Source organism: Wyeomyia smithii, chromosome 2 (genome assembly GCF_029784165.1).
Source record: "Wyeomyia smithii strain HCP4-BCI-WySm-NY-G18 chromosome 2, ASM2978416v1, whole genome shotgun sequence".
Taxonomy (NCBI): Eukaryota; Metazoa; Arthropoda; class Insecta; order Diptera; family Culicidae; genus Wyeomyia; species Wyeomyia smithii.
In genome coordinates this window covers 186,816,627-186,828,887 of record NC_073695.1, presented here as the reverse complement: position 1 = coordinate 186,828,887, position 12,261 = coordinate 186,816,627, and the positions used below count along the sequence as shown (strand labels likewise).

General features: G+C 37.1%; 3 protein-coding genes across 3 annotated transcripts; 1 reads left to right on the top strand and 2 right to left on the bottom strand.

The window, feature by feature from the left end:
• Positions 1-4,456: 4,456 nt before the first annotated feature.
• On the bottom strand, positions 4,457-5,306 carry LOC129723220 (39S ribosomal protein L21, mitochondrial). Its single transcript, XM_055677292.1, has 2 exons — positions 5,115-5,306; positions 4,457-5,061 (listed from the first exon to the last, which is right to left on the bottom strand). The coding sequence occupies exons 1-2, from the start codon at positions 5,164-5,166 to the stop codon at positions 4,505-4,507; spliced, it is 609 nt and encodes a 202-aa protein (XP_055533267.1). The 5' UTR covers positions 5,167-5,306; the 3' UTR covers positions 4,457-4,504.
• A 3,147-nt stretch (positions 5,307-8,453) lies between these two features.
• Positions 8,454-10,597, top strand: LOC129725258 (POC1 centriolar protein homolog). Its single transcript, XM_055680848.1, has 4 exons — positions 8,454-8,611; positions 8,669-9,551; positions 9,609-9,872; positions 9,964-10,597. Exons 2-4 carry the CDS (start codon positions 8,682-8,684, stop codon positions 10,165-10,167), a joined length of 1,338 nt encoding a protein of 445 aa, XP_055536823.1. The 5' UTR covers positions 8,454-8,611; positions 8,669-8,681; the 3' UTR covers positions 10,168-10,597.
• On the bottom strand, positions 10,491-11,456 carry LOC129725259 (copper transport protein ATOX1). The gene is made up of 3 exons (XM_055680849.1): positions 11,319-11,456; positions 10,897-10,975; positions 10,491-10,741 (listed from the first exon to the last, which is right to left on the bottom strand). Exons 1-3 carry the CDS (start codon positions 11,325-11,327, stop codon positions 10,608-10,610), a joined length of 222 nt encoding a protein of 73 aa, XP_055536824.1. The 5' UTR covers positions 11,328-11,456; the 3' UTR covers positions 10,491-10,607.
• Positions 11,457-12,261: the final 805 nt, after the last annotated feature.

Sequence of the window (12,261 nt, the reverse complement as noted above, 5' to 3'; positions counted from 1 at the left end):
GGATTGATTGAAAAACTTGTTCGAAGTGTTATGTCTGTTAGTCTGTGCTATAATCATATAATCTTTCATTTATTGTAAGTTTGAGCTCTAGGTCAAACTTGTGTTGATGTTGTGTGTAGTTATAAAGGTGAAACCTCATTGAATCAAAAAATGGCCGACTTCGAGTCACCACTTCGAATTTTCAAAAGCACAAGACTCGGAAATACTCATTGCGTTCCCTATGAAAATTCTATTTTATGTTTGCTTCACCACAGCAAACACAAAATAGCATTTTCATAGGGAACGCATTAACTATTTCCGAGTCTTGTGCTTTCTAAAATTCGAAGTGGTGACTCGAAGTTGGCCAGTTTTGGATTCAATGAGGTTTAACCTAAATGGTCGGCAAAAGTGGTAAAAATCCATTGAGCGCCACCTGGAAAAAATGAAAGATAGCTTTTTAATTGTTCCTGGGAATTTTGGTGCTCTTGGCCGTTTTGGAATTGCGTCAGTCCTTCAGAGTTATTCAAAGTTTTTCCGTAAACAAACGTAGAAGCGACGAACCCGGCGAGAAATTACTCCGCAGCCTTCTGATGCACTTTCGAGCTCACTAGATATTTCCCACCCAAAAATCCCAAAAATGGTTACAAAGCTATAATCTTTCATATTTTTCCAGTTTGAGCTCTAGACTTCTAAGACAAAAGATGGATTTGAATACGTACGATTTGAAACGGGTCCCCGCATAAAACTTGGCCACGACCTCAACAACAAAGAAAAGGCATAGATTGGAAAGTTTTCAACAGATTTACGTCATTTTTGTGATGCTAGCCTTAGTACTAGAGAAAAAGTAGTAGGGTGGTATTCAAGACACGACCGCATGACGTTGACTACCGTATTCTTATATTCCATTAAAACAAATAGTAGAGGGAATTGCAACTCCAGTATTGGAAGAATGGATCTCTCTTATTTAATCGCTGTCATTTCATACATACCGCATGACGTAGGACTCTATATTTTTCATCTAACAGTGCTTTCTTATTTGCTGACATTAGAGCGCTTTGAACAACAATTAATAAATAATATAAATGACATATATGGATGAAACCTAATTTATATCGGCATCCCCGCTTCCCAGGTATTCAAATTAGAAAAGCATTTGTTCGTAGTATAATATCTATAATACACAATTCACACGAATATACAATTTTGACACATAAACATTATGCCAAATACTGTTAAGTTTGTTTCCACAAAAATCCGTTCAAAAATTTACAAAAAAAAAATCAGAATTGTGAGTAGAAATGCTTTTGCTGCTAGAACCAAAATTTCGTGATTAAGGTAGTTAAAATTAAAACACGGTTGAAACTACTACAACGTGCTCATAATATGTACACAATAGACACAGAAAGTTGAATGACGATTGATAATTTTGAAATCGAGTTTTCTTTTAAGTTTGAACGAAACTTTCCAACGCGTTTTCCTCAAAATTATAATTTTTGAGTTGTGGGTTATTATCAGTAAAGTTTATGAACAATGGATGGCATAATACACTTTATAGTAACTCTATAATTTAGTTAGGCCGCTGTCATAGTAGCCGCGAAAAGCGGCGCGAACCGATTCGCCCGGCCGTACCCGATCAGTCAAAAATATCAGGATTATAACAAATCTTGATATATTGTAACGCACTTTTCGCATCAACTTGTGTTCTAAATTGGGTCTCGTTAATAGTTAAAATATCAAAATTTCTATCAAAATCATTTACTGATTATAACAAATTATAGCAAGTTTTGTAGATTTTCGGCAGAAAAAGATCAGAATTAGTTAGAATGTACAATATTTTCTTGATTGAATAACAAGTTTTGTTTTAAATATGCTTTAGAAAAACACACTTTTGAACATTCAAGTGTATGGTAACAGAATTTGATATAATTTTGTACTTGTTGCCATTCTGGCATATCAAAAATATTACAGGGTTTGTTATTTCTATCAAGTTCAGATATGTTTGTGTTACCCGTTTGTTATAATCGTTTGATCGGGTAGGCCAATGTACAGCCGTAAGTAGAGCTATACATTACTGCCTTACTGTGAATAAGAGGCACAAAAACCGAGTATAATATAGATATTATCAAATTTATATGCTTGAAAACATGTTATAACAGCGACAAGTATATGCAGTTGTGAAAACTTGCTGACCTCATTATAAACTGAATTGAATTTCCTACCTCGAGTCGAGGGTCCTTCTCCAGCGTCCCAATCAGTTGAAAGCGTATTACCTTTAACCTCTAGCATGTCGTCTTGATCTCGTTCTTGCCCAGCAATCGTTCTTCGTACTTTCGGAGAAATCGTCTTCTGCCGATCCTTCGCACGCTTCCGAGAATTGCGCTTATAGATCATGTTCATGTGTCGAGACATTGCGAAGATTCTCAATATGTTCGTTTTAGCACTAGACGAAACTGCTAGCAAATTACTATAGCTGTAAACCTTTATAACAAAAATCCGTATCGTCCGTATGTCACTGGTGCGGTTTTGGAATCAAAATGATGGGGTGAAATGTTCGAACGGTACGTTTTATACCAAGACTTCGTCAGATAAATAAAAAGGAGGGGCTACATAGGTGATGGAATGGTAAGGAAAAATTTTTCTTGAAAGCTGCGCTGGCCGCTGTCGTAATATTAAAACCAACACAAACATGCATTTATGCAAGGTTTTTTCCACTTGCAGCAGCATTTGGTAAAACAGAAAATTCAATTAGCCGCTTCTGTAACAAAATTTCGAGGCACCAAAAGGGGCCAGGTGCCGAATATATTTTTGTTTTTGGTTATTCCGTCCAGAATTCCAGCCATTTTAGTATTTTGCAGTGCCATTTATTACTAACAGCCACCAGCATAACGAGTAAAACCGGCACGAGATGACCGGTACTCTTGTCTTTCCTCCTTTCAGCTGCTATCACCTAGCGTCCGCATGTCACTGGTGCGGTTTTGGAATCAGAATTATGGGGCGCCGGCCGCTGTCGTAATATTAACACCAACAAAAAAATGCATATTTGCAAGGATTTTTCCGCTAGTAGCAGCATAAACATCGGAAACAGAAAGTAACAACAACAATAACAACAAAGTCAGATCGATTGTATCCGTTAGTGTCGACTGTGCTTGAGAAGAGAGGTAGTGATTGGCTGCGCGGTATGATTTAGACAATCGATATTAATTACAAATTTTTCAATAATGTATCTCAAACAAAAGTTTGTTTTTGTTACATAAATTTAACCGTAAAAGAATTTCTGATCGATTGATGCCAAAACCTCGAAAACCTGATTATAGATGACTGCAAAATAAGCGCTCAAAACCTGACCACTTTTCTCTGGTTTTCCCTGGTTGAATTACTAGATTTTCAAATTCAGGGGCCTAACTTCGATATAGACGTTAGTCAACGTCAAAATGTAGAGACTTGCTTTAAACGCAAAATTCGACCAATCAGAGATGACAGATGAAATATAATCCAATATTAGTAATTTTAGGACCGGCATGATATCAGAACCCCGAAACTGGCCCTAGACGCCATTTAGAATTTCAAGATAGTGTGGTGGCTTCCGGTTTCGGGAAAAATGATAGTTTTTTTTAAATTTTATTGTCATAAGGCTCATAAAATATTTAATAACCTGCATCGCAGTGTTTCTAATTATTTACGCAACTTCGTTTAAGCTTGACGTTATAATACATTGATTGTTGTGTAGAATCATGGTTTCAATGAATGATTTCATTAACGTATATGTTATATAAACATCAAACGTCTTACTTATTTTCTCACTGTTAGCTATCTTTTTGAACTAATAAATGTATGTTTAGTTATTTTGAAAAGGTGACAGCAGGGTCGAGCAGTTTCGCAGACCAAAATAAAAAATACTAAAATTGGTCAGGCGAGTAACTCCACAACTATACCACAATAGATCTACAATCAATGGTCGCAGTAGTTCAGTCTCCTACAGGAAAAAAAACTAGCCGCTCGCCTCGACTTCTGTAATAGGCCCCTATATTTGTACGAGAGATTTATTTGATAGAGATTGAAATGTATGAGTATAGACACAGTATACACAGTATAAATTTTCTTTCAAATTTAATTTTTTTTTAAATATTTGTATAGTTAACCTAGCAGATGGCATTGTAACTAACGTTTCACTTTGAGCAGTAAATGTGCTGATGCGGATACAATGAAAATGACAAATGCTGTAATTCGTCTTATATTGCCGTTCTAAACATTTTGTCCTCTTTCTTCTGAGCAAAGGAACCTAACCGGCGTCCTCGGTGAATTTGATAGGTGATTAAAATCTCTTTCTATACCTCTGTGATGGCGGAGCTATTTGTACTTCGCAAGAGGTCAAAAGGCGAAGGCAAATAGGTTGGGAACAACTGCTTTATTGTTATTACAGTTTAACTAATTTTATCAACGGCCGGAAAAGCAATTTAACAGAAAAAGGCATTCAAAATTAAATCTTTCTACGTTTATTATTCTAAGCAAAGTAAATTAACGACATTCAAAAGAATCTCTCAACTTGTTTTGTTTCATCATGCTCTTCGACACCATTCGGGTTAATCTCTATTGAGTTTATCCGAAGCATTGTCTGTTGAGTACGATAAAAATTAATGCGCATGTATTGCTTTCTTCGCTTCTTCTTGAAATGTGTCCTCGTATGCGATAGTGTCTTTTCGATGATCGTTGCCTGAACTTCTACTAAACCGGGTGAAACGAGCGGTCGACCAATCAAGGAAAAATCTTTCCCACCAGCAACAAGTACTTTGTCCAATCGAATGCGGTCTCCATTTGTTGGAGGCCAATATCCTTCGACAATTACAATATCTCCAGTTGTGATTTTGAACTGTTTACCGCAAAGTTGAACCACTGCGAACAAGCGCCCTTCACTGCCGGATGCAATTTGCTGGTTAACCTGCTGCACTACAGATTTACCGGTGAGCTGAGGTACGACCGCGGTCGAAGAGAAACGGCTACATACAGCCGATAATGAAAATTTTTTCGACGCGCCAGCCAAAGCCGTCGATGGAGCACTAGGATTCAGTGAAATATTTTTAAAAGCTGAAAATAACCACATTCAGGTAACATTCACTTTGGTAGTAGCAAAAACTCACCTGAAAGCAACGATGACCATTTGCTGAATAAAGATATTTGTTTAGCAAACATTTCGAACGTATTGAATAATATTCAAAATGTAAATGCCTTTTCTGAACTTATAATATTTGTGAAAATATTAGCATGTTCTTAGATTTGATTCCAGGCTGATTTTGTTTTGATGAATGTATTATAACAAATTGACATTTGGGTTTAAGATATACCGATTACCACAGTTGAAATGTGAACAAAACAAGCCTATAACATGCCGACATTTTTTTTTCGTGACATGAAACACGCCAACCAAGAAACATGCATTAAAATCTTGAACTGATTAAAGTGACCAGAGAGTAAGGGCTTAAGCGCGGGACACCAATTCAATTCTTAGACAAAGGGGGAGGGGTTGTGTGGTTTGGTTTTAATACTTTTCTTCAAAATGAAAACTAAATACTCGTGCATAATAGGGTGGCAATGACTTGACTTGTAAGGGAAAAATTTGACGATTGAATTTCATTGTGCAGTAAGGTTCAAAAGTTTCGTATGAACAATTTTCTTGAACAATTTTCTCATACAAAATGCATTTTTAGGATATTTGGCATTAAAAAATTCCATACCGACAACCGCGTCAGTGAAAATATAAGACATCTGGTGGTTAAATTTTTTTCAGAAACCGCGAAACTTTGCAGAGGCGCGCATAGCTGGCTGGCATCGCGCCATGTTTCAAAGGTTAACATCTTAGCGTGTGTGTAAACAAGATAGCATATCACCGTGACTTTTTATACATAATACCGCATAACAAAGCATATTTCAGTGGGGCCGCAAATCGTGGATCCGCTGCGATGAAGCTAATAGCGAATTTCTTTATTCCACTGTGTGCGGGCAAAACTGCCGAGGAATAACAAAACGTCGTCGCCATTTAAGACGCAAGTAAGAAAGAGCTGCCAGATAATTGTTTACAAACTTAGCACGTGCGGTGTTGGGTTGAAGCTGAGAAATTTTACAGTGGGCTCCGGGCAGCACGGCAGGTCAAAACTGGGTCAAAATCGAGCGAATAAAGAAGGGTTTTGACAGCAGTTAGTGCGCTTCCAGGTCAAAACGAGGTGAGCTGGTGGAATAAAGAAATTCGCTATAAGCAAATAAGATAGAGATGACAGCTAGCTGGGCGTGCATTTAATTCAGTTAAAGTGACCACGCGGGACATTTTGTTAAAACGCGGGACTGTACTGCATAGTACTGAATAAGGTCAGGAAACTTCTTGTGCCGGAAACACCAGAAATGTAATATTTAAACTGCAGGCAACATTAAATAACGAAGCGTTACAAGTGCAATAATGAAATATACAGAGGTACGGAAAATGGTTTGAGTCTAAAGTTTAGAGGGCTTTTGTTTGCTAACGGTGATGACGTAGAACTCCAAAAACAATGTAGAAAAACCAATGTTCGATAGGTTTTTTTCACAAACTTTTCTGCGCCATTCAACAATGCGGAATACCGTTTCAATTGACATTCGCTCGTTGATGAAGATCTACGTCACAACCCAAAAGCAAATGTTTTTGCCTATTTTTCGCTACTAATACAGAAGAATGCCTTCTTCTTCCTAACCAGTTCATACCTCATTGGTATAAGTTGATAGAAATAAAAATACACCCACCAACATTATTTGTAGTCGTAAGAGCATACATGAAACAAGGAAGTTGTGACAGCTTGTGACAAGGAGGAGGGGGGGAGTTAATTTTTTCCAAATTTTGCGTGACATCATTAATGGATCATCCCATTATCATGAATGCAACATGTTGGAATTTCATGTTGCAATTTAGCATGTTGGCCTCGCGCAGTGTAACGCTTCGCTGAAATATTTCTTAGTGCTATTCGCTTTTTGGTTTGAAAATTTGAAAATGTAAGGTGGCTTCATGGTTCTTTACACCGCCAGACTATAGTAATGCAGTGACTATGCTGCAAAACTGGTATACATTTAAATGTCGTTAAAATAGGTTACACGCTCATTCTGGATAACTCAAAACTGAGTCAAAACCTAACCAGTTTCGCTAAAACCGTATGTACTCAAAATTGAGTAGAAGTTGTTTTACTCATTTTTGAGTACCACCGAATGTTATAAAAATTGAGTAAATATTACCCATATTATACCTGATGCGCGCTGCGTAAAAGTTACTCATTTTCGACTCAAAAATGAGTACTTTAAGCTTCAATGAGGGAATTTCGGAAAAATTATCATTATTGGCTCGATATTATTATATTTTGCATTTTTAATGGATTTTATTTTAAAATTTTTTATTTTATTCCGAGAAATTTACCTTTGTTCGCCGGAACATGGGAGATCTTTGAATTTATTCGCCGAACATCCAACCAACGAGTCCTGGGAAAAAGAAAATTTGGCATTAGTTGCAGTCAATTATTTCAAATTATGAATTACCTACCGATAACAACTAATTTCAAACATTTCTATTTCCTCCTTTTTTCAGACGGTTTGCTTGGTTTGCTGTTTGCTTTTAATTGCAAAATAAAATAACAAAAACAACACGCAAGCACCAGTTACCCAATTTTGAGTAAATTTGCCGCCATGATCAATTTAATTCTACTCATTTTTTGACGTCTTCGAACAACTGAAAAAAATGATTAAAATTCAACTCAGCCGCTGAGTAGCCCAGAGTGAGCGTGTAAAATGCATACGCACCTCCAAGTATAGATGACAGTTTTTAAAAAGGTATGCTATTTACGTCGATGCATTAGTATTAGTGATCGTTATGAACTTTTTCCAATTTTGTATGAAATTTGAAATGATTTTGCATTTTAAACTAAACTTATAAAACATACTTTCCTGAAAAGTTATAGAAATGATGTTGAAACATGTTTTATTTGTGGGGAATACATAAACATGCTGCGGTTTAGGTAAAATATGCTGTTTTTCATCAATTTGCCGGTAACCTTTTTGCACTTTTCGTTTTTTTCTTGTACTTTAATAGCGCTTCTAAATAGAGTCGCTTATGTTTCATACAGTAACAAAAGTCATGAGCTATGACAATGACTAAGATTATGCTCCAACTATTAGAAATATAGCGAATTTATATATATTCTATTTCGACATATTGTCGCAATTTTTCACACTAAATCTAAATCAATATCAATTTCTAGTGTGTTTCAACTGGAGATTCACTCTTCAACCCCCAAAATATAGATATAAAACAACATAAAACGAGAAATTTCCAAAAATGTTCTGAATTCCATACAAAACGCGAAATTTTTCATAACGAGATTTGTTTGTGTGCGTGGATAGACAAAAATGTAGCATACCTTGTAGAACTGTCATCATACTTGGTACGCACCTAATGTCCGAATCCCCAACATTTTGCCACAGTTGATTTTGTAATAACAAAACTCGTTAAAATCAAAAGAACTGAAGACAAACGGTTTTTGTTGAATGTGTTTAACTAATTCCTAAACATTTTTATTAGAAACTTGAGACGGTCAAAACTGATCTAATCTTAACGCGTACAATCTTAGTAAGCATACTTAATTTTACAAATCTTATGTTCCATTATTATTCCTGTGTATTGCAGATTCAAAAGTAAAATGTCTTCCGATCCTGTGCTTCTTCGGCATTTGAAAGGCCACAGAGGCAAAGTAACTGGTATCGCGTTTCATCCAGAAGGAAACCGTTTTGTAACAAGTTCGGTAGATAGTACCGCGATTGTTTGGAACATGAATGAACAGATCCGGTGCATGCGTTTTGCTGCTCACACGGATGTCGTTAACGATGTCGCTTGGTCTCCTGATGGGCGGATTGTTGCCTCTGCATCCAAGGATCGAACCATTAAAATTTGGGTTCCATCGTTGATGGGTAACTGTGACGAATTCCGTGCGCACACTTCTAATATTCGCTCTGTAGATTTCGACTCGAAAGGTAAAAAACTGATTACTGGATCAGACGATAAAACGGTGAAACTGTGGCGAGTATCACGAAAACATTTCGTGTCCTCGTTCACAGGACACACGAACTGGGTACGGTGTGCTCGATTTTCGCCGGAAAATAAATTGATTGGCTCCTGCGGTGACGATAAAGCACTAAAGTTGTTCGATCCGGTTTCCGGTCAATGTGTGCACAGTTTTGTCGATCAGAAAGGAGCCGGAAATAAAATTGCATGGCATCCGGACGGATCATTAGTAGCGATCGCATTGGATAATGCTCGCGTGAAGATTTTTGACATCAAAATTCGAAAACTGATTCAATATTATCGAATCTTTGATGGCCCTGTCAATTCATTGGATTTTCATTCATCGGGCAATTATTTGATCACTGGAAGCGACGACGGAGCAGTTAAAATTATCGACTTGCTGGAGGGTCGACATATCTACACGCTTACAGGTCACACAGGAGCAGTCACCGCAGTAAAATTTGCAAAAGATGGCCAAACCTTTGCTACCGGAAGCGATGACAGACATGTAAGAATAATGTTACCTTTTCCTAATGCCTAAATTAAATAAATTCGATATTCCCAGATCATGCTTTGGAAGGTAAACTTCAACGGGGAGTCTTCCGTAAACTCTCTATATTCCTCAGACAGCAGCGAATCCCAACAGGAACAGCTGCAGAAGCCCACTAAACAGTCGGTTCCATTCTGTAAAAAACTTAGTTACGAGGAATATCAGGGAACAGATGACGATGATGAGATGCAGTTTGCTAACAATGAGAATCATCCTGACACGAGTATTCTGGTAGATGCTCGCAAAACAGAAAATTTTCACCTAACAGATGCCGTGGAGGTTTGAAATATTTTATCTTTTGATTACAATGTTTGAAAAAAAAAACACTCAGATGATATAAATTAGTAATTAAGGGTTTTTACATCTTAAGGAAATTGTAATAAGATTTGGCAAAACGCCTCATGAACGCTGCCTGTCGGAAACCTGCCTAAAACCATTTAACAGTGGAAGAATTGAAAGCAATAACCGTTTTGAGCAGAACGTCCTCTGCAAGCTGGGAATGATAGAAAAAGCCATTCTGAGTCTTGAGAGAAGAGTTTCGATGCTGGAAGATGTCGTGCTGAATCGAAGTTAACTTATATTTTTTTATACATATACCCATAGCTATTATCATCACCTTATTGTACATAGGTTTGTTCATTAGATTTATGGCATCTTGATCAACTTATAGTTGTTTATTAAAATACATTAATTATTTGCTACACCAGTAATGCTGTTCTATCCCATGTTAATAAAAAATTTCATAGAAACTAGGCCCAAAATGGTTTACAAAATCCCGCTTGCCCTAAATAAAGGGGCGAATCGATTCGCAGACATGGGAATATGAATTTTCAATACTTTCGTACAAATGAGAATAAGGTCCAACGTGCTAGAAAATATGAATGAAGAGAAAGTACCTTATAGTCGACAGATAAAATTTATTTAGCTTATACTAAATTAATCGGTTATGCTGTGTCACATGTATATGAAATAAAAAAAGGAAATACCCCTGAGTTTCGAGTAGAGCCACGACTCCTATTCTTTCAAACCAACATAGGTTACCCCTTTACCAGTTTTTTTTATGGTTTCGAGCAGCTCTTCTGAAGAGAGGTTTGAAGTAACGAAAACTTTTTTGTTGTCCAGATCGATATCGACTTTCTCGACTTTTTCTGTGGATAAAATAAAATACAACATGCTTGACTTTATAACAGAACATTTGCTAGAGTGTTGCATATACTATAGAAATTAATTATTATAGTATTTTGGAACAAAATATATATCCAACCCTATCAGGTTGCTAATTAACTGTTGGCTATTTGCTTACCTTTTAACTTGCCGAGAACTTTTTCCACAGCTCCAGAGCAACCGGTGCAGGTCATTTCCACCTTGAACTCATATGTGGGCTGTGGAAAAAAACCTAAACATTAATCTCTAGTCTACCTTTTGATCAGGGAAAACCTAATAAGAATTGCCATTCTGAATTATGTTCATCTTGTAATAAGCCATACAGTTTGATCGGAATTCCACAAGGCTTATTAGCATTCGTACAACAGTAAAAACTGACCGCAATCCGGTAACTGATAAGACATCCGTTATCGGTGCAATTGAATGCAATCAGATCAACTGAATAGACATATATCATACTAATCTAATCGAGCGAATGTTGTTAGCGAGAAAGAGCGTTGACACAGCAAGAAATCACCATTTCTTTGACTACATCTCGCTGTACTACAAAATATTACTTACCACCGACATTTTCAACTCTGCCTATATTGCACTTTTAACTATCCAATTCCTATTTTAATAAAATTTCAAGCTATTTCTGAAGACAACGTTGATATACATACGATATACGTTGATATACAAAATAAAGTTGCCAGAAGTTGGGAAATCGTTAACATCTCGTTTATTACGACAGGGGGTCCCCGTATGGATATTAAAGAAGCTTCGTTTCTACCTAAGGGGAGACAACCGAGTACAGATTTGCATCCACTTTGGGAACCACTCGCTGATTGGTTGAAATTGAAAACCCCGAGTGCGTTAAAATTTATCATCAGGCTTGCTGGCAGGGTTACTGTGTCGTTGTTTTGATTTATGGTTTTTTATGATGTCACCTGTTATAATCTATAATATTTTCTAAAAGTGCGCAAGGAGTTAACACGGTTTTGCGTGAAGCATAAGAACAGCATACCGCTGCTCAATGTCGGAAGTAAGGCGTCGTACACAAATTACGTAACGCATGAAGTGGGGGGGGTTGAGTCTGCGTTACTTATTGTTACGAAGGGGGAGGGGGGGTAGTAGAGACAGTTACGTAACTGTGATGTTTGCTCGAAATTGAAAATTTCGGAGGGGGGTCAGGCTCTTCAGCGTTACGTTATTTTAGGGGGGGGGAGAGTCATATCGAACGTTACCTGTTGTTACATAGGGGGGGGAGGGGGTCTGAAATATAGTTTTTTTGCGTTACGTAATTTGTGTACGACGCCTAATTAGTGTAGTGTAAGCTTATTTTCACTTTTGAATTCGTTCGGAACATACCTGTTCAGGCATATTGCTTGTGCGGAGAGTACAATTCAGATGGGTCAATGAATGAATCATAATCATTGATGGATGACTCGTTTGATTTTAAGGATATTAAATATGCAGATTCTCCGGTAACCCTCAGATGGTAAAACAATCACCTGCAGGAGGA